The sequence below is a fragment of the Cryptotermes secundus genome, unplaced genomic scaffold, assembly GCF_002891405.2.
Source record: "Cryptotermes secundus unplaced genomic scaffold, Csec_1.0 scaffold763, whole genome shotgun sequence".
Lineage (NCBI taxonomy): Eukaryota > Metazoa > Arthropoda > Insecta > Blattodea > Kalotermitidae > Cryptotermes > Cryptotermes secundus.
Window position 1 is genome coordinate 331,332 of NW_019724754.1, and position 22,741 is coordinate 354,072.

The window sequence follows — 22,741 nt, forward strand, 5'->3', positions numbered from 1 at the left end:
TTAAAAATGCTAATTATTCTTCTATCCTGAAGAAACTGGAGAGAGCAGTTAAACTTAAACGGCTTGAATTAAAATTTGTAAGGAAATTTTCTACATGCCCCCCTAGAAAATATCCTAACGGTGCCCATGAAGATGACCCATCAACTTTCAGTGAGTTAAGGTTCTGGAAGCCGGCCGTAACCTATTTCAAGGTAATGTAACTGCAGCGGGTAGAATAAAGAAATGAAACCTGTAAAAAGGGACCAGGAGAGCCGCTAACACCCGCAATATTCGAACTGGGTACCTTCATAATCCAAGTACAGGCCACTATACCATAAAACCATCCATACATGGACTGGATTTAAAACTAGCTTGAAAATCAACATTCTGTGATGGGCTCTTGAGGATATGGTAATGAACCTTCATGTCTCATGAGAGGCGGGGTTCATGTCAGAATACAACGACTATCAGCTTCTCAAAAAGGATCCTGCTCGGTGTCTTCGATAATACCAGTACTAAGCGTTACGTTTATCCAGAGAACTACTTTCTTCCAGGGGCTTCGGGTCTACGTTCAAATCTCCGTGATCCAATGGCCAATGTCCACAGAAACAAAAATTAAAACCACCGTCAGAAACTCTTACAACACCAGCATTTAGGCTGCAATCTCAAAAGAAAAAATAAATCTTTGTAATAACAACTAGGCCATTTGTTCTAAAACAAAGACAAAGTCCTGTGAATAATCGCCTACATTTTTCAGTACTAATCCAGAAAGGAAAGTCCGCACACAACAATATTCCGAGGATGTTTTTCTTTTTTCTTCGGCATGGAATGAGTCTCTTTTGTTTTGATTAATGAACCCGCTTTTACAATGGCAGCATAGAAATAGGGTAAAATGGAACTGGGGGAATGCATCTGCCTAACCTCCCCATTATCCTTGGACGGCGTAGTAGACTCGCCGAGGAAAAGCAAGCAGCACAGCCTATGCAGGTCCCCCCGTCATTTGTTAGAGGCCGGCCCCGCGTCTGACGTAAGGTCGAGTGGCTCACAAAACACAACGGCACGCCGCGGGATTCTCGCCCTTACTGGAGTTGTAACTCCACTCCCAGGCCTGCTGCATAAAGAAACCCGTCTCTTCACGTCCGCTAACCTCACCTGGCAGAGAGCCGTGTGGTCTTGGTACAGCTCCCCTTACAATTACGAACCCCAAGTCACCAACCAAGCAGGCTGCCGCCGTCCGGACAGAACACCGTTTCTTCAGTAACACACGCAATTACTCTGTCAGGCGGTCTTTCCCCAATAATATTTGTGATTAATTTCCAACGAGAGGGATCGAACCGCAGAGCCGAAGAATGTCCTAAAACATGCCTGCCAGTTTTTGTGTTGGCACAACGTGGCAACACTGTGCCGGGCTAGTTCGACCGCTTGAAACCCTGCAAACACACGGACCGAGTTGCCACATTGCACGCCCACTCCAGAAGGTCAAAAGTTTCTGTGCCGCTCGCTTTCCCACAAGAATCTATCCAGCAAACATGATGCGGGCATAATTGGGCCTCGCGGGAGAAACAGGCAACAGCGCCAACGAACACAAAGAACGAGCTCTGAACCCGGGAGCCCACCCTGCACAGTTTATGTCAGGCTTCACATGGGGGGGAAGTTGAAATGGGCGGAAAGCCCCAACGGAGCCAACGAACTGTCAGGCAATTCGCCGGCTGCTGCTGCTGTAAGGACTGTCCCCCTCGGCCAGTATCTACAGTATCCATCGTCGAGTGACATGGGGGACGCGGGATTTATATCTGCCAGCCACGGCCACTGCGCTCTGTGACCGAGTGGCGTCACAAAATGGGAGTTTGATTGTGCACTACAGCATGACAGAACATATTTCAAACAAAACACGACTCGACAGGGAGATAAATCAGCGGCGGGAACCATCCCAGTCTTCAATTTTCGGAAATATATTTCTTGTTTTATGACAGTGGAATTTAAATGCTAACCAAATGACGTACCCAGTCTAGAAAATTGGGGAAAACCAGCACAAACTTCACTCTCCAACAATGAAGTCACGTCAGACTGTTTTATCACAATTTCACAGTTAAGCTAATTCCGGTGGTACATTTTTGGAACTACTAGTACATCTCAATCGTAGCGTAATGTAAATAACAGCGCCTTGTTTTGGGGTACAACCCCTGCCATTGCGATCTACAGGTTTAAAAGAACGTTTTTTTAGTCTTCTCATTTCGTAACGGTACATAAAGGGGTATCCAACATAAAAACTAGAGTTCTGTTTGCAAAGCGGTGCCCGTGTTCATGCCATCTTCAATCAAAGCTTCTCTGGCAAGATATGGCAAAGGAAAAGTAACATTCCGCAAGGACGTTCCATAGCTCAGGCGGTTAGTAGCTGGCTTCCCACCGCGACGGCCCAACTTCGAGACCGGGTCTGGTCATGTGGGATTTGCGGTGGAAAATGTGGCGCTGGGGCAGGTTTTCTCCGAGTACTTCGGCTTCCCCTGCCAATCTTCATCCCACAAACTGCTTCGCAGTCACCACTATCTGGGGCTGGTACAACAGGCCAGTACTGGCCGGTGAACCAAGTGAACTCAGTCTCACCCGACTAAGAATAATAATTCGCTTCGGCTTTGTTTCAGGCGTTCTCAGTTTCGGATTTCGATGCCGAATTCTGTTCCTGGTATTTATCAGTCCCTCCAGCAAAAGCTAGAACATATTCAAGAACAGTGTGTAGAGGAATGTGATGCCGTGCAGTCTGGTAACAGTTCACCTAGGATTGGGAGGAACATACTGGCTCCAGTTTTAGTTAAAATAAGAACCGCCAAGCAGCGTGAGCTCTGCAGATGTTTACATACGTTTCGGAGGAATGCTATACCTCCATCTTCAGGGTACAAAATATGTCGTCACCGAAGAGCGTGTCACTGAATGTTATAGAGATGTCATACCATCTCTGCCCTGGTCTCCCATGAAGTCTTCCAAATAAAACTGTGTCCTTTATGTTAAATGTCCGCTAGGAGAACATCATTCCGTCCTTAAGGAGGCGATTGCTGGATAGAAATTCCTTTGCCCTATAAAACCAGTTCCTCCATACCTGGCTTGCCCCCCTCCCAAATTGCTATACTTCTAAACCAAGAGGAACACAATTTATTAATTTGTATAGTAACATTCATTAAGAGGAAGCACACCGAATACGGCCGATAAAACGCCCTCACGTAACTCCACACCACGGCCGCACACAGCAACTCCAAACATCCACATTACCGACCTAAATTCATGGAACGTTACGAGGAAATAAGTTACGAAAGGTTTGATTTGCGGTTCTCGCGGAAGTAACAATGAAGAGTGGGGATCTTATGGGTCATAATGCCTTGCAGTCTGCAAACAGACCGTCGATTCGGGGAAATATATCGCCATCTTCAGGGTCAAAGTGTTAAGTCAAGCTAGGAACCGGGTAGCAAAGCTTCTCTGCTGGTTTCATAAGACATGGTCCTCAGGGAATTGGGGTCCTATACGAAATACGCGGCGTTACAACCTACAGGACCGCAGTGTTCAAGTTTCGAAATGTACTCTCGGCATAACATGACTGCGCGCTCGTCCCTTTATGTTTGTTTATGTATCGCGAGAACCGGAAGAAATGTATTCTTCCCTATGTTCTGCATTTCGGCTCGAGATGGGAACACAGAAGCGTGTAGGTCTTCATGTAAGGTTTCTCCCTTTTAACAACAAAACAGAACGGCTTTCCAAATTGTAATTAAAACTCCGCTACATAAAATTTCACGTAAAATCTGCGGTTTCTTGCGTACAAACAGACGGACAAAACGATTTTAACAGGCGCCCCCAGTGACGAGACTGCGCCCAAAACAAACAGCCTTCACATTCACAAAATCCCTCACCTCCCCTTACCGTCCGATTACAGCTTAAGACATTTAGACACGCCCAGCCTTGTATTTCCCATACCGGCATATCACCCATGAACAACTTTCCTGCCTACTATCCACGCAGCTACCCACATGCAGGGCTATCTAACGGCCTATATATCAACGTATTGCTGTATAGCCTCCATAAAAAAAGGTAAAGCTATCCCTGTATCAGGCAGTGGAGGCCCACAGAGTTGTGACAAGTCGAGGTTCCAACATCTTCTAGACAATCGGCTCACAGATGGCGCTGAGGTTGTCAGCCCTACGCGCCTGCCGCCCTTTACCCCCAGGAAGATTCTTGGTACTCATTTCTGTTAGACGCTGAGTCAACCCCAGGGCCACAGCGCGGCTGGAAGGATTAGGTCAATTAAAATATCTAATGACTTGTTCGGGAATCGAACCCGTGACGTTCCGGCTTGTAGCATAGTGCCTCAACCAGCTAAGCTACCGTGTCCCATTGCCTCGATATTAAAAGCAGAATTAAATAACCCAAGAACATATATACTCGTATAAGGACGTGTCATGGTTCAGGCGGTTAGTCGCTGGCTTCTCATTGCGGCGGCCCGGGTTCGAGTCCAGGTCAGGCCATGTGGGATTTGTGGTGGACTAAGGGGCACTCGGGCAGATTTTCTCCGAGTACTTCTGTCTCCCCTGCCAATTCTCATTCCACCGACTGCTCCACATTCATCATCTTTCATCCGGGGCTGGTACAGTAGTCCAGTAGTGACCGACGTACCAAGTGGACTCAGTCTTACATCACCCAAAAAACAAAAAAGGCGCGCGCGCATGTGTGTATATATATATATACACGACTTTCTTGTGTTTCCTGCTTTATACAGGGACCTAACACAGAACATCTGACATCGGTGCTTAAAAGTAGTTTCATCTTCTCGGATATAATGCTATGTAGCCGGCTGACAGTCAACCGATTACACGGCATTATGTCCCATAGCTGTTTCAACGCCCAAACATATTACATTTACTCCGAACTCTTGTCAATATGTACAGAAGCCACGGTGATAATTTAAGGATGTGATTCCCAACCCTCCTATGATTACATAAGTTAACTTTAATTCACAGTTTCAGAATCTTCCTGGGGGTAAAGGGTGGCCGGAGTGTAAGGCTTGACAACCTCGCCATCTGTGAGCAGATTATCTAGAAAATGTGGGGAGCCTCGACGCCTCGCAGCCCTATGGACCTCCACGGCCTGTTACAGCGACATGTTTACCTTCACCATGTGCTCAAGATATACCTCGAAGTTTCGGCGCACAGTACAGCCGCTAGTTCCTGAAGATTTCGCGTGCAATGTACGTCAGAGTGCTGGAACAGCTCCAACACACTCAGGGAGCGACCACGGCACATCAATAAACACAATGCAGTCCGGCTGTGCCCACTGAGCAGTGAATCACTGTACCAACATCACAGCATTCTCTGATGCCTGGGAAAACCAAGAAAAACTTACCCCCGTGTCTGGAGCGTGGGCATTTGGTGTCGACGGCTGCTGCGGCCGGCTCGGGAACGGGGGCTGCAACAAAATGATAACATTAATATTAATTTCCTGTGAAAGAAAGTCGGGAAATGTGATATGGACGGGCAAAGGGGCACATTTTACTTATTTAAGCTTTGTTTAACGATGGTGACTGGAGTGGTAAATAATAAAGTAGAAGGTCGTGGGAGGAAGCGACACTGGTATATTTTAAAGCAATATACAGGAGACGAGTGACTGAAGAAAATGACGAGACAGTCAGGACTCCAACCGAGCACCTAACGAATACAAGACAATCAGGATACTATCAAATGATTGGACGGTTAATAATGAACTGGAAAGAATGTGGAAAAGAAGCGGCCATGGCCTATTTCAAAGTAATATCAAGGTATTCGGCTGAATGAACTAAATAAAACCGTGAAACCGTCTGGGAAGTGGGTGCCACGACCGAGATTCTAACCGAGCACCTCCTGAAAACATGTGAGAAATGTTACCACCTCGGCCAGCTTCCCTGGTCAATGGGGGCAGGAGGTAAAGCTACCCCTGTAACAGACTGTCGAGGCTCCCACATTTTCTCTAGACAATCGGCTCTCACGCGGCGGTGAGCCTTGCCCACCGGAAGATTCCTGGTACTCATTTCTGTTAGAGGCTAAGTCGGATTTCTGGTTTCGAAGGGACAGTGGGCATGAGGTAACCTTACCAAGAGGATGCAAACACGACAACGCCAAGTTTCCGGCCTTACTGCGCAGGATATAAAACTGACTGCCCATTTCTTACTCTGGAAGGGATACGTTTTAGAAGTAAAGGTAAAATTGTCCTCGTGCTTAATTAAACACCACGCTATGAAGACGTGTGGGGAGTGGAGGAATAGCCCCACGCATTCTTTACATAGGTGTTAGAGGGGACGAGTGCTTAGCTTCGTGCTATGGCCGTATCACCCTTGGGGACAGATCCTCGGAACCCATTAAGTAAGTTGGGTGCGTCCTAGAGCCGGTTTGGGCGCTGATAAGAGGGAGCTCTGTCCGCGATGCGAATCGAATTCCATTTCCTTGGTAGTCCAACACATGGGCAGTCCGTACGGACCGAACTATCCCGACTACTGCAAATCCTTTAAAAATTCAATGAAGAAATACGAGTAAAAAATATAATTCTTCATTTCAGACTTTCATGGTGGTTCATTATTGATCCTGATCCTGTTTTTAAGTCCTTACACTGTGCTGAAGTAAGAAGTGTTGCTTAGGTTTCGGAGGTATATGCTGCTTCCATCTTCACGGTCGGAAGCCAGCGCGTTCTCCATTGTATGCAACATTCACTAGTATGTCCCGTTCCTCGTGGTATGTTAAAAGTATGGCTTGTTCGTAGTCAGTCGATCGAGGCACAACCACTCCACCTACTCACATTTACCCTGAAGATGGAAACAGAATGCATCTCCGAAACGTTGGAAACACTGCCAACATCCACACAGAACAAAGACCCAAGAGCAGAATGAACATTACCAAAGAGAATACTCCTGAATAAAGGTGGCATTACATGTGCCCATCTGTACCGGCTACAAATCCCATCACACTGGCTGTCTCTCTCTCTCCCCCCCCCGGCCTTGTTGTGTCGGCGCATCCATTCATTCTACACTGACACACAAAACCTGCCTCAATTTTATCTCGGACACTGCCCACATCACACGCCGGTCCAGCTTCATTCATGACGAAGATGCGATTATTCATCAACCGTTACTTAACGGCGGGTCTCGCGAATTTTGCACTTTCACGTCCGAGAGCGAAGGGGGTAGGGAGGTGCAATGAACCCGGGATCTGCTCCACACACTGAGACACGACGGGACGGGGATCTGAAGATAACTGAGGCCTGGGCACACTGAGGCAATGACCGGTATTATAGTACGTTGGAAGAACAGAAAACACGAATAGCGCGTAGAGCAGTTTCTAGGCAACGGCTCGGTAAACACGTTCCCACTGCAACGGATACGCATACAGCAGAGGTACTGTTGGAAACGGGGGTTTCTATGTGGTCCGTGCCGAGGGTTTTTAAGAAAGACAACTGGGGGCAACCAAGTCAGGTCGGTACGGGTGTCTGTGAAGACTGGACTTCATTTTTGTCGTGGGTACAGTAATATTTGGAGTAACTCGGTGAGGGGTCGCGCGGTCGAAGGAATGAACAGTCTTCGACGAACACTGGGGTCGTCGGTCCCAATCCCACTCGTCGCATGGATGTCTGGGTGTCGGCAGCGGCCTTGCGACGGGCTGATCCCCCGTCCAAGGAGTTCCAGACTGCGCAACGGATTAAGAAACTGAAAATGCGATCAAGGTCCAAAGGGCTGTAGGGGCATAGAGAAGAAACTCACTGAGGACGTTGCAAGTGCTGATAGTTGTCAGTCGTGTGTATAAGTGGTCAATAACTCCAATATCCAATCCATACCCTGTCTACATCATCATCATCATCATCATCAGNAGCCACTCCTAAATCGTGACAATATACATCATTAAATATAACGGTGGGGCCGCGCCATAGCTCAAGCGGTTAGTCGCTGGCTTCCCACCGCGGCGGCCCGGTTCGATCCCGGGTCTGATCAAGTGGGATTTGTGGTGGACAAGGTGGCGCTGTACTTCGGCGGTTTCCCTTGCCAAACTTCATTCCACCAATTGCTCCACAATCACCCTCACCTATCATCTGGGACTGGTACAATAGGCCAGAAGTGGCCGCAGTACAAGGGACTTAGTCCCACGGTAAATGGGAGAGGACTAAGAATAGCAGGAAAGTGAACTAGAAGTAAACTCAAATGAGCAGTAATCAGTAGGAGCAACAAAGGATTATCTAAAATTAGAATGTTTATGCATACTATACGCATACCAATTTATGCGGGGTGGCTGAGCGTAGGGTCATGGAGACAAACTCCGACCCCATAAAGTGTGAGACTTAATAAACCACGAAGCATTCGTTCGCGTATGGTTTAGACAGCTGCGTACTTTGTTCGTGAACATAAGTCCATAAATATCGTACTCAGTAAGACAAAAGGAAATACTTATGCCTCGTGATACATGAATCCGCGTACTTTGGGAGTTACTGACGTTTCGGAGAAACCTCCTACTTCTGCCTTCAGGACAGAACAGTAAAAAACAGCGTTGTTTGTTTTTCTTGTCTAGAAGTGTTTAGAATACGTTGACACGCGCTGACCGGCTCCACCGCACAGGATCACTGTCAGTTCGCAACGCCGTGAAAATGAAGATACTTTTCCGTAAGATGTGACGTGGTGTAACGCTTCACTACAGGCTCGACCGAACACCACAAAGCAGAGGAAAAGACAGGACTGACGTCAACAACACGCGGTAGAAAGTTTGAGACTTATCTCACAAGATACGGCATCAGAGCCGCCAGGGTGTGCGGCCGTGTCGAGATAACATACACCAGCATCGCAAAGTGTGGGCGGTGTTTCCCCGCGGAAAAACTAACGTCCGACTGACACTCAGCTCCATGCAGCGGGAAAATTCGGAAAGGACGACAAATATCCGCAGGACTCTCGCGTTTTTCCACAGAGACTCCTTATAAATACCGAGCAGTGCCAAAAAAAACTGCCGCGTCCTTTAAAATCTTACTCACTCCCCTGTTATAAAACTGACAGAAAGCTTTGAGTATTTTCTTCCCTGAAATCATATTTAAGAATCTAGTTAACCACCTCAAAAGAAACACGTCACTATTAAATAAAGTTGTTCCTCTGATTAGTTAGGCACTACGCCATGAAGAAGTATGGGGGGTGGATGTATAGATCCAGGCATTCTTGACCTCGGCACTAGCTGGAAGTGAGTGGTCAGCCTCTACCGGAACCTGAACTCAGGCCGTCCTGCCCGTAGCCAGTCGCTATCCCGGCTCTAACATTACACTGTTTAGGGAAATGCTCAAAAGCTTGGGGCAGGCCTACATACACGTACAATTCTTACCTGGGTGTGCGGCTGAGGAGGATGCTGCTGTTGATGCGAGTGCTGGGCTGGGGGCGGCGCCTGTTGGGGTGACTGTTGCGGGGGCGGATGCTGTCCCGGGGACGGGGGCGGGTGCTGGGGTTGTGGAGAAGGTTGCGGCTGATGCTGTGGCGACGGCTGGGGTGGAGGGTGCTGTAGTGGCGGGGGCTGACTTGGGGACTGCTGAGGGTTGGGAGGATGCTGCTGCTGACTCGGCTGTTGGTTCTGCTGCGGGTGAGGGCCCTGCTGGAGGTGGGGGCCCTGTTGTTGCTGGTTCTGCTGGGAGTGCTGCTGATTTTGGGCCCAGGTGCCCCGCTGGTCGCCGTACACCCCGCCAGCCAGTTGCTGCTGTCCATACGGCGATCCAAGCTGCAACCAATGAAACACAATATAAGTACTCTTGGCTACAGCCCTTACCGAATCTCGGTTAAGGTTTTACTTAGTCCCTACATTCAGGAATAGTACCTAGGAACAGTCCACACTAGCTTCCTTCTGCATCCCTTCCAGACCAATTACATACTGGCATCCGGCGGCACATACAGACAACTGCAGAAGTGAAGGAAGCCGTCTTCGGGGATATGGCGCCCTGCAGATATTGTTAACCGACGTTTCGGAGGAACGTATCGCCTCCATCTTCATGGTATAAGAAAAAAGAGAAAATCCGTGAGCGAGGAACCAGCGTGAGCAGGTGCTCCGAAACGTCGGTCAACACAATATCCACACGGCGCTACAACCAAGAAGACGGCATTCCTCATAGTCACCGCCGTAAAATCCTCAAATCTTACAACTGTAGAAATGTTAAACAAGACAATGACCATCGCTGGCCATGACCTAAAACTAAGGGCAGAGCTGAAGTACCCCCACGCCTATAAAGCAGACCACGGACGGTACAGAGCAGTGGAAGTAAGCCCCCACACTTTCCGGATTGCGACTTCAGCGCGGTCCACAGAGCGATGGTAAAGGGAGAACTCTCATGACCATCGCTGTGAGAAACTCGAAAGGTTGACTTTCAACGGACTACACGGCGTCACATCCCAGAAGACTGTAAGGTAAAGCTGTCCTTATGCTAAACTATTAAGCACCACGCTATTAAGACGTATGGGGGAGTGGATGTATAGATCCACATTTTCTTGACCTCGGAACTAGCGGGAGATGACTGGTCAGCTTCACGCCCTGGCCGCTTTACTCCCGGAGAAAAGAGCCCCCCGTACTCATTGGATAGGAGGTTCGGTGACCCCAGAGCAGGTCTGGAAGACTTTAAGAAAATTCTTTACACTACCGGAATTCGAACACCGACCCTTCTGTCGTCCAGCCCGTAGCCAGTCGCTATACCAACTGAGCTATCCCGGCTAACCCCCACCCAAAAAAAACGACAGTATTGTTAATAAAATTTTGTTAGCCGAGCCAGATCGAACCCAGATGATGGGGCCTGAGGTGGTCCCTGAAACGTCGGTTATTTTCAACCAACCGACTCGACTGACAGCCCGAGGAGAATTATGAACTGCTTTCCTTTAGAAGTGTTTTGCCCGTTTGAGGGTCACTGCCTCCCACTTGCTTGCTCGCTCGCTGTCCTAGTTCCTGACCACCATTCCCTACATGTGTACCTTCCACACTGAAGACAGAGGCAGAAAAACAACATGACACTCATTTAACACCATCAATCGATCCTTTACTTACTTACTTACTTACTTACTTACTCGTGGAGCTGAGCCCTTCTGGAGTAGCTGCCAATTTAGCAGCTACTCAAGAATTTCCCAGCATTTTACGGAACCCGAAGGTTCATTACCGTGTTCACAAGAGCCCTCCACTGGTCCCTATCCTGAGCCAGATCTATCCAATCCATCCCATCCTATCTCTCTAAGATCCATTTTAATATTGATTATACTTCTACGCCTTGGTTTTCCCTGTGGTATATACGCATTCCTCGTCTCCCCCATTTGCGCTACATGACTTACCCACCTCATCCTCCTTGACTTGATCATTCTAATTATACTTGGAGAAGAGTACAAGTTATGAAGCTCCTCACTGTGCAGTTTTCTCCAACCTCCTGTCACTTCATCTCTCTTCGGTCCCGATATTCTCCTCAACACCCTCAGTCTATGTTCCTCAATCAATCCTTTACTCCATAAAATCCGCACAAGAAAGGTCTTGATGGATTTGCGGTCCTCATAGTGGAGACTATGAACAAATTTATCTTATAGGATATAACGTCGGGTAGTTCGGTATTAAACCGACGTTTCAGAGGATAATATGGGTTCCATCTTCAAGAAAGAACATAAACAAGGAAAGTCACTTGCTCCGCTTTTGCTGCCTGCTCTAGTCTTCGGCCCTGAAGATGGAGGCCATAGATTCCTGCGAAAAGTCAGTTAACTTTCGCCGGACTACACGGTGTTAAGTCACAGAAGACGGAAACTCTTCTATACACATGAGTTAAGACGCTGCGGCACACTGCGCTAAGGGAACATCTCACCCAGCAATGAATGGAAGCACCTGGCAAAACCTAACAGTTCTCAGTTTAGTACCAAACCACTCGGAGGACCTCAAAATAAAACTTTTTAACAGTTCTTGGGTCAGTCATAGCTCGAAACAAAGGAATGTAAACATAACACTGAACAGCTGATTCAATCACTTCACGGTAATTACACTCCCTACCCATTTCCAGGGTCTGACAAATCGTCCCCTCCTCCCATTTCAAACTTATAAAGCAGCTTACTTGTTAGCTGAACTGATGAACTGGGAGCAAAAATGATACAACTCCTGGCAAGAATAAACAGGCGCGTCCAATTGCGGGATTGCGTGATGATTCAGGGCTACACGGAATCATCATACTGACCGATGCGATAACCTCAAACCTCGAACTGCGGTGCATGGTACCGTAATAACAACACACATTTTTTTTTTCCCCTTGGCACTACAGCCCCAGTGGGCCTAGGCCTACCTCCATGAACTTCTCTGTTCACTTCGGTTTTTCTAGATCTTACACATTCGGTAGGACTCCTTGGGCGGGTGATCAGCTCGTCGCAAGGCCTCTACCTGTACACAAACACAGAAAAACGCGCACACACAAACTAAACATCCATGCCCTAAGTGGGATTCGAACCCACGATCCTGGTTTCGAAGCGAACGAAGACTGTACATGCCTTAGACCGCTCGGCTACCGTGACCGGCCAACACACATTTTACATACTGAAATACTCGTACAAGATAAACGTAAGAAATTTCGTGACCATTCATCCGTACTCTGCAGGACGGTGGCATAAACTCGCCATAGGTACAACATACGAAACTACAAGGAGACCAAAATGAGTATTTATTTAAGGATCGCTGGTAAACATCTGTACCATCCATTCTAACATTAAGAAGCTCTGCATTCATGCCAATGATTGTATTCCTGGGTTTTGTATGGTTCTCACAATAAACAGCGACTATTTCCCCACAAGTATTAACCTCTTAATCTCTGAAAAGTGGAAGTAGCGTGTTTCCTGCGAGGTACGAAGTGAATCTGTAAATATTACTTCGAATACCTGCATGCTTCAAAGGGTTATCAGAGGGTTTAAACGAGGTTTTGGTGAAGAGATAAATTATTTTTGCCACGTTCTTGGCATGAAATATCTAAATGGACGCTATAAAGTTTCGATGACAGCCTCGATAAATAACAAACTTAGAAAAATTCATAAAATAATTAAATATACGTGCGTCTGCCTGCATGTCCTCTGGTTACGAACCTCTTGGGATAACACAAATTTCCTTTTGTATACTTTTATGCAGCTATAGCCCTTTTGTAACAAATTCAGCAATTGTTCTGGTTATACAGATAAATCCACGTATCTACTATATTATCTCTAAACAAATTTCATTCTCAACACAAACGCTCGTTTAACGACCAGTATTCACAGACGAATTTTCAATCCGTTATCCGACACAACAGTTGATGCAAATAAATTTCGTAATAGTCATGCTTACAGATGTCAAGGTCTAACAACGGGGTATCAATACACGTGCCGCTGAAATACCATAGGTTAAGCCGAGGCTTCGAACGACACGACAGGAGGCGGCCCTAGAATATTGCAACCCATTATTCCGGTTTCAGCCTGGAGCAGACAGGGCAAGCAGTTCGAAACAGAACTCGCCAAGAAGAGAACCTTCTTGTATGCGACGCCATGTAGTCTCGCAAAAGTTCGCCAGTGTCTCGGTGGAATGTACTGCCTCAATCTTCAGGGTCGAAGAGTAAGCCAAGCAAAGAACAGAAAGGAGATAGCAGCGTTATCCTCACAGGTGACACCGGGAGCAAGAGAACAGGGACAATTACATAATGAGAAGCTTAATTTACATTCTTGACAAAAAAAATATTACGAGAGTCAAATCAGTCTGTCAGATGTGGTCGCAGATTTAAAGATGGTATTATAAATGAATCTTAAAGAAACGGGATGTGAGAGTCTGGACTGGATTCAATTGCCTTAAGGGCCAGTTGGGGGCTCCCGTGAACACGGTAACAAAAAATTTATATGGGAGAAACAACTAACTTCATTCTCTGCGTCCTGTTGTGTGTCAGGATGTGGCTTCTTGGCTTTCAGCATAATTAATCAAAAATTAAACTAATCTAATTTCACTCTCCTACTCAGGTTTCGTTTAGTGACTACATGTTTCGATCCGTATCTGGATCATCATCAGGCAATATTCTTCAACACGCCACTCGTCACTGAATTATCTTAATACGGGTCCATATTAGTACTTAACTGTTAAAATCGTTATGATACTTGTAATTCTGGCTAAAAATATATATATATATATATATATTACGATGTTAAGTTTCCGTGTTTCTTGCCGTGTATTGTAGATGACATCTTCCGGGATTCGTCGTTATGTTTTATACAGGTTACGAGTGATGCTTGCGCACGAAGTTATTACTAGTTTTATTGTATATGTTTCCCTTTGATTTCCTTATGTGCTGTTGTAACTGAGTTGGTTTCTCTTTGGCGTGTGTTGTGTACGTCTTTATGTGAGGATGTGTTTTATTTTTATTGCTAGTGGGGTAGGACTAAGTCCCTTGTACTGCGGCCACTTCTGGCCTATTGTACCAGCCCCAGATGTTAGGTGAGGGTGATTGTGGAGCAATTGGTGGAATGAAGATTGGCAGGGGAAACCGAAGTACTCGCAGTAAACCTGCCCCAGCGCCACTTTGTCCACCACAAATCCCATTTGACCAGACCCGGAATCGAAACCGGGCCGCCTCGGTGGGAAGCCAGCGACTAACCGCTTGAGCTAAGGCGCGGCCCAATGTGAGGATGTTAGTTCTTAAGTCGGTGCGTTAGTAGTTCACTGTGGAACGCCTAGGCTTTTGGTGAACTCTATGCACAGCTTCGCTTCTAAGTAAGAAAAATCCATAAAGCAGACTGAATGGGCTGCTGCGCACGTGAGGCAAATGTCAAGAAACGCAAATTAAGTAGGAAGGCCGTACTGGAGGCTGCAATGTAAGGATGGTTAGGTTGACTTCCTTTACTGCTCTGATCAGCTGCGAGAATGCAGGATGACACACCCTTCTGGTTCATCTCGCAGTGTCAATACGTGTACACGATCTGTTATTATTATTTAATGGCGCTGGTTGTGCCGTAACTCGGGTGGTTTACGCCCTGCCATATGACCGTGGTGGTCAGGGTTCATACGTCATTCGCGGTAAACGAAAGGGCACTGGAACAAATTTCTTTCCGACTTTCTTCGGGTACTGATTCATCATCCATCCTCGAGCAGTCAGACAGCCCCAAGTAGCACAGTCTTTGCTGGGGGCTTCATCTCTGATCCGGTACTTGTGTTTCGGGCCTAGCAGTTTCTCATGTGAATTTTATTTTGATCAGAAAATGTCGTTCTCTCGAAGATGCGACGTATTCAAAGCACCTCGTTACGACTGTGTCCAGAATCATGGTGACAAGAAAGCCAGCGATCGTTCCACCCTTAAATGGTCTCTTCGAGCTGTTCAGGGAATATGGGGTACATGGGGGAGAATTTGGGTAGTATAGTACATTAAACACCATACATATGCATTACATAATTGCGTTACACAAACTGATTTCCCTTAACAACATTACTTTGCATGGACAGTAGATGAGACTGTCTCCCAACTCACTAAACTAAACAATTTTTCTTGGTCCCGAGTCTCTAGGCTCTCGGAGCCTTCAGATCACAGTCTGTCCACTAACTAAACTCTACACTTTTCCTGCTTATAACATCTCGGCTCGGACCACGTAGAGAACACCGCTTCCCAGTTAGTCCATTGGTGCGTGTTACGAATCGGTTGCGTTGTTTACACAGTCATTACCTAGCAACGGGTCTACATGCTACAATATGTTACAAGCCTGTTGGATTTAGAACAGAATCTAATGCCATTTTGTTTACAGTTTTAAACTTGCTTTTAAACTATGTTCTCAACTTTATCCAGCAACTCGTCGAATAGAGGTCTTAAATTATTAACAAATCGACATAAGCCTTCACGCTACCTGGTGTGCCTTTTTAGAGGGAGAATGGTAAATGTCAGGCACGATCAATGGTCGGTGATAGGGGTGGTCTCTGAACAGGGCGCTGAATTACACAAAAATGATCAAAACGCAATCCGTACCCGACTAGTATGGTCTTTTAGAGAAGATTCACTTCATTTGCAGGTCGTGTCTTTACACAGCCCACAATCCTTACCCCACTTAGTGGCCTCGACCAAATCCACTGCGCCTTCCACTCAAAACGTCCGGGTCTAAAAACACGCGCAATACCACGAAACCAGTCTTCGGCAGAGTTGAAACTTATCTACCGGAATCTACGCTCGGGGTACGACCACTGCCGTGGTAATGCAGCACAGACACACACGAACTGCCATATAAATAATTATGTCCATTAAAACTTCCATAAGAGACAATTAAAACAATAAAGGGGGCACGCGGTAGCGTAGTTGATTGAGGCACTATGCTACAAGTCGGAAGGTCGCGGGTTCAAATACCGATGGGGTCATTGGACTTTTTCAATTGAACTAAGCCTTCCAGCCGCACTATGGTCCTGGGGTCGACTCAGCCTCTAACAGAAATGAGTACCAGGAATATTCTTGGGGGTAAAGGGCGGCCGGAGCGTAGGGCTGACCTTACCGCCATCTATGAGCCGATTGTATATAAAATGTGAGAACCTCAACACCTCACAACCCTATGGGCCTCCACGGCCTGTTACAGGGATACCTTTACTTACTTTTACTTTTATATATATATATAAATGGCGTATTATGGCTTGACAGCTACTGTGTATATCGTCCATGCCGACATGTTACATTCAAACACAACCCAACATTTCCAGACGATATCGAAACATGGCACACGAGATATCAACCGCATGAGAACATCTACACTGGGATATATAACGATTCTGCGCCAACTCCGGCCGTCATACAGACAGAACAATATGACAGAAGGCGTGAGAGTCTCAAGTCGATGAATATGAAGACTGCAACCACCTGAGATGTGACGCCGTGTAGTATGGTAGAAACGTACTACTGTTCCGGAACATATGAAAAGAACCTGCTGCCTACATATTCAGGGAAGAAAAGTTTGTCCTGAAAAAGTTGCGGGTTCCTAAGGATACATAGTGGCTTCTTACATGACGTGGGAAGGCCTGAACGCTGGAAGAGCTACGTGCATTAGGGCGAAATTCTGAGTTACCGTTGGGAGGGCTGGATGCGAAGCATGCAGTGCAAGGAGGGATTTGCGCCCCGGTTGAAGGACCGAGGGAACCCATGGAACACCCTGATCGAGTTATCCCGGGACCTTAACCTTCATATACATGGCATTACAAAATTCAGTACCTACCTCACAGAAAACACAATGCATCTACATTTGGGAGACAAATCTGTTACAGGGAGAATTACTCTGTCAGCTGACGTCAAGAATGGTGCCTGAACAATACTGCCCTGGAGATGTTTAGTCTGGTAGATGCGTACCAACCGTGTTCAGGGCAGACGGAGGCTACAGGTTCCTCTGAAACATTCTACCCGACTGCACAACGCCACTTCCCAAAATTCAGTAATCATCAATCGCTATTTACACTGAGGATCAGACAAAATCCAGACTTGAATGTTACAACACCTCAGCACGCGGTATATTAGTTGGCTGAGGCACTATGCCAAAATCCGGAAGGTCTCGGGTTCGATTCCCGATAAGGTGACTAATATTTCTTCAGTTGACCTAATCCTTCCAGCCGTACTATGGCCCTGCGGTCGACTCAGCCTCTAACAGAAATAAGTACTGCGAATCCTCCTGGGAATAAAGGGCAGCTTGCGCGTAAGGCTGACAGCCTCACCGTCATCTGTGAGCCGACTGTCTATAGAGAATTAAGGGAGCCTCAACGTCTCACAACCATAAGGTCTGTTGCAGGGATAACTTTACCTTTCATTAGTCTCAAAAACATAGGAGCCGCGACGGCCTGTTACTGGGATAAATTTGCTTTGCCTTTACTACGACACAACTCTGTAACCCATTTAAAAGCAACAAATATATACTCTTTGTAGTCGCTAATCGATTGCGGTTCTATTATTCACCGCACGCGTCTCTCCGATGACGCCGACGTCAGCCTGTATGTGTCTGTCAGTTTATAATTCCGCATAATGTATACAAGAGCTCAAGTCACCTTAATTAACTTAGCCCGCTGTGCATTAGGTTCTGCGCGGGAGTGGAAATCGTGCAGCCAGTGGAATAATTACGGCACAGTGTGTGTGTGTTCCAAACAGAAACTCGGTCAAGAGCAGGCAAAATACACCCACAACGCAAAAAGCACACAAGAGCCTGGATCCCAGCTGGAGTTGTGCACCTCTTCAGCTGCACCCAGACTTTGTATAGTCTATCTATATATACATGTACTGTATGTGATTGGAAGCAAAGAGGACGACCTTCCAGTCTCGAGGTCAATGTACTATATATTCCCATACTTCCCCCCCTTCTACATTTTTACATCACTGACGCAGTGTTGCCACTTGTCAAAGGAAGAGAGACGTAACATCGCGGATCCCCCTCCCCCCGTGGAGAAGCTTTATCTGTGAGCTAGTTTTACTGCAAGGCACATAACGTGACTAGCGTGTGTCATCCTTATGACAATAAAAGCAGCAGAAGACTTCCGATTCGTATTCCGTTCTGACACGTGCTGAACGCGCAGGCGCCGCAGTTTGGGTAACTAAGCCCATCTGCATCAGGGACGATATAGCAAAATGTATCTGGAAACGCCACTAGGAAACAGCTGCTGCTCTCTGCTAACCTGAACACACTGAACTGTGTGAGATATTCGGTTCCCACGGCGGCACCAAATGAGAGTCACTATTTTCTGGGCAGTGACGCCGTGTAGTCAGAGAATATACGGTGCAACATCCCAGATGCAAGCATTCTTCAGACACTGATCTACAGCTATCCCCCAGTAAGTGTTGTTGGCTGAGGCGCCATGCTACAAGCATAAAGGTCGCGCGTTCGAGTCCCAATGAGATGAACGGATTTTTCCATCGACGCTCGCGGTGACGTAGTTGGCTGAGGCACTATGCTACAAGCATGAAGGTCGCGGGTTCGATTCCCGATCAGGAGACTGGATTTTTTTTTCAGGACCTAACCCTTCCAGCCTCACTATAGCCCTGGTGTCGACTCAGCCTCTAAGAGAAATGAGTACCAGGAATCTTCCTGGGGGGCATAAAGGGCGGCCGGCGCGTGAGGCTGACTTCACCGCCATCTGTGAGCCGACTGTCTAGCAAATGTGGCAGCCTCGACGTCTCACAACCCTATGGGCCTCAAAGGCATGTTACAGGGACAACTTTACCTTGTTTTTGAAAGCGCAGAAATTGAATGCTAAGAGGATTGAAAATGTGACATCCCTGCCTAATGTTATTAAGATGATCAAATGAACGAGCAAGTAGAATTACAGAAGTGAAGAGAGGCACCTAGCGCTGCTACTTAACGCAGGAATCGAACTGAGATACGGCAAGATATCTACTAAAGTCATGCAACTGTTATGAAACAGTCATTTGGTATATGTAAGATTTGAGGTTTTCACGGCGGTGAATATGAAGAAAGCAGTCTTCTGGGATGTGGCACCGTGTAGATGTGGTGTTAACCGGCGTTTATGAGGAACGCATCGCCTCCATCTTCAGGGCAGAAGGAAAAATAAATAATCGGCAAGCGAAGAGATCGTGAGAACCGGTACAAGCAGACCTCTGCTACAAACCATATATTAAAATAAAAGTAGTTTCAAGCGCATACATATATCTCCATCTGAATTTAACGCATTATATAGCGTGGAATGGCTGGGTGGTTATGAATTCGGAAGAAGGGGTGCAGTACTAAAATTAAAATGTCGGGGCGGTCCGGGATGCAGTTTCAGGTTCAAAGAAACGGGCATAAACCACGGCATGAAGCCGCTGTCTTTACGTAACGGCAGCTGTGCGCTTCTAAACGCAGCTCATGAAAGGGCTGGCGCTTCCACAGCGGAGGCAGAAAAATACATTCAGGCTGCAAGCGCAAAAATAGCAGGTTCTTCTGGAACGGTAGAACCCCAACGATGACTCTAAAGTGGGCCAAGCCAGCACAGCTTACCGCCTTCTTGTTCACTGTTGTTTCCTTTCTTCACTCTTCGACATTAAAGATGTAGGCGACATGATCCTTCGAAACGTCGGTTGATTTCTACCATACTAAGAGGCATTACATACTTCAAATGCATAGTCACTGCTGTGAGATATTTCACGTGAGTACCTTTAAAAGAAGTGACAGGGCTGACAGCACTTAAAAAAGCAAAAGGGCGCCGGCAGGAATGGTTCTGGCTTGATTACAACCCTGGACGAGGAAGGAAGCGGTCAGGCTAGGCAACAACACGTCCGGGATTCGAACACTGTGCCACGGGATTATGCATCCACATCGTCTTTCATTTAGCGGCAGCAAAACTGGGAAAAGCCAAGCCACTTCCAACATACATCTACGTAAGTTACAGCGTGGAAATGTTCTGCTGGGGGACGCCGACTGCTCAGTCCGCGCCGCGACGCTGCACCGTCGTCTTCAGCTTCCAATCCGCGGGAAGCTGGGCTCGCAACGGCCGACAAGGTGACCCCAATCATCAGCCATTATCTAAACACTCACAATTGACTTAACAAAGATCTGTTTTAATACTAAACTTTCCTGACAGCATAAAACATAAACGAACGTTGCCGCTGAGTGTCAATCCTGCGGTGGAACCGTGTTCAAACCTTGATCCAGGAAGAGAGAATATACTAAGAACTGTCATAGTTTTCCCTGTATAACCTCCTAGCAAATTCCGGGGCAGAACCTCAAATTAGGCCATGCCAATCCCTTCCACATATACACTACTGTACAAGCATTGTATCATTCGCCGCTATACAACTTGAGCTACTGACAGCGTCGTTAAATAGGACATAAATAATTTAAAAAAAAATTGTCTGACTTGGTTCATCCTGGTCCATCACACTAGCAATAGTATAAAGGATTAACGCCGTCCAGTTGTTAAAAATAAGTTTTGTAAATATCAAATAATTTACACCACACGCTGTTGCACTTATATCCATTTCAACATTAACGTACAACTTCACCTTTGCGGCTTCAATTAATTTTAACCCTTTTTATTTTCCCCCCTGCTTCAATTAGGAGCGTATGCTTAGAACCAGTCACTCATTGCATGCATTTTAATGCTATCCTCCCACTTCTACAAATGTGAATTGCTAAGGCAGCAGATCATAAACCTACCCACCGGTCTACAGCTGTCTGTGCCCTCATTCAACTCCAGATATACAGAGATCGATATTACGGACAGTAATCGATCGATTCTCGTAAAACTCGCAGCAATGTAAGACTACATTTATAAAATAGATAACTTACAGTCCAGTGCGACACACAAGTTCACCACACTTCGGTCTTCACTCGCCTTATATGTTTCGATTCAATAGAATCATCTTCAGAGGCGCACCAGTACGAGCAGGAAACACGTAAGGTTATAAACAGTGCTCACTGTATTACAATTTGCCCTTTTGCATTCACGTTGACGTGTAAATCTACACGTCAACGTGAATGCAAAAGGGCAAATTGTAATACAGTGAGCACTGTTTATAACCTTACGTGTTTCCTGNTGGATTTTGGATATTGAAAGCCACATCAGGTATAGGAAATACAAGGAAGCGGCCCATATGGCATGCTCGGAGAACCCAATTAGCCAACCCAGTTTGGACTTTTCTCCCATTTGGATCCCCATTATCAGCAATGAAGTCACCAATTCACATAGAAGATCTGTATGACGTGATATATGCTTTTATTCATTTCTATTAAGTTCTAAATTAGATAGACGTGATTTACTCCATTGTTGACGCTAGTTAGACACTATTAGTTTTTGTTACTAGTTCTTCTTTCTATTCCATGCCGTGGGGTCATGGAGTTGGTTATGAGTTTGGTTTCGTGGCATAAATTTCTACAAATCTATCTATCCTAGTTCCTCGCTTGTATGTGTTTGCAACAATTTGTTATGAATATTTTTCTTATTAGCTCTCATGGACTTAGCCTGGTCTCAGGTGTTTATAATCTTCATGTTTTGTGACAGCGGACTGTCCAGTGATTGAGGCTAGCTCTTTCTAACGGACCCAACAGAATAGGTGTTTTCCTTCACCTGAGAACGGAAATAGATCCAGTTTCCGAAACGTCGTGTTTTTATTAGTTATCTTAAAAACCAGGACGATGGATAAAGTCCAAAAACCCAATATATCAGACTATTTATAACCTTAGTGCATAACGTCAAATCTTATGTGACTGTTTCCTGCTCGTACTGGTGCGCCTCTGAAGATGATTCTATTGAATCGAAACATGTAAGGCGAGTGAAGACCGAAGTGTGGTGAACCTGTGTGTCGCACTGGACTGTAAGTTATCTATTTTGTGAATGTTAGTGTGACGGACCAGAATGGACAAATCAAATTACTACATTTATCTTTCATCGACATGACTATGTGAATTTCTAGGTTGGGAAGATCACTGACATTTCGTTACAGAACAGTGATACCAAGTTAGCAGTGGGTGCAGCCGTACTCAACACTGCAAACTCTGCATCTTCGGAACACTAACACACACAGTGCCAAAGTCCACGGCTTTCCACACATCCGTTGTATACCTTGTGGGATGTCATATGAAGAGACAACCACTAGTTGAACTGTCCTATAGTATTTATTACAGTTGCACCGTATACACAGACGAACTTGCGTTTCAAGAATTGAATAATAATAACAATAATGAACACACTGAACCAGAATTGTAGAACTGTAACTGTATCTTCCTATGTAACCTAGAGTCGGACATATAGAAAACCAGTCACTGTCCGTATTGTTGTGGGCTTTGCCTAGCAACCCC

General features: G+C 46.2%; 1 protein-coding gene across 11 annotated transcripts in view; it reads right to left on the reverse strand.

Moving 5' to 3' along the window:
* The window catches only part of LOC111862945 (trithorax group protein osa), a 278,921-nt gene that overhangs the window by 120,058 nt on the left and 136,122 nt on the right, over positions 1–22,741 (reverse strand). For all 11 annotated transcript variants that reach the window (XM_023848824.2, XM_023848822.2, XM_023848820.2 and 8 more), the window contains exons 3-4: positions 9,333–9,719; positions 5,362–5,424 (exon numbers count right to left, since the gene is read on the reverse strand). In XM_023848824.2, coding sequence (XP_023704592.1) covers positions 5,362–5,424; positions 9,333–9,719 — 450 coding nt within the window. The remainder of the gene's footprint in view (positions 1–5,361; positions 5,425–9,332; positions 9,720–22,741) is intronic.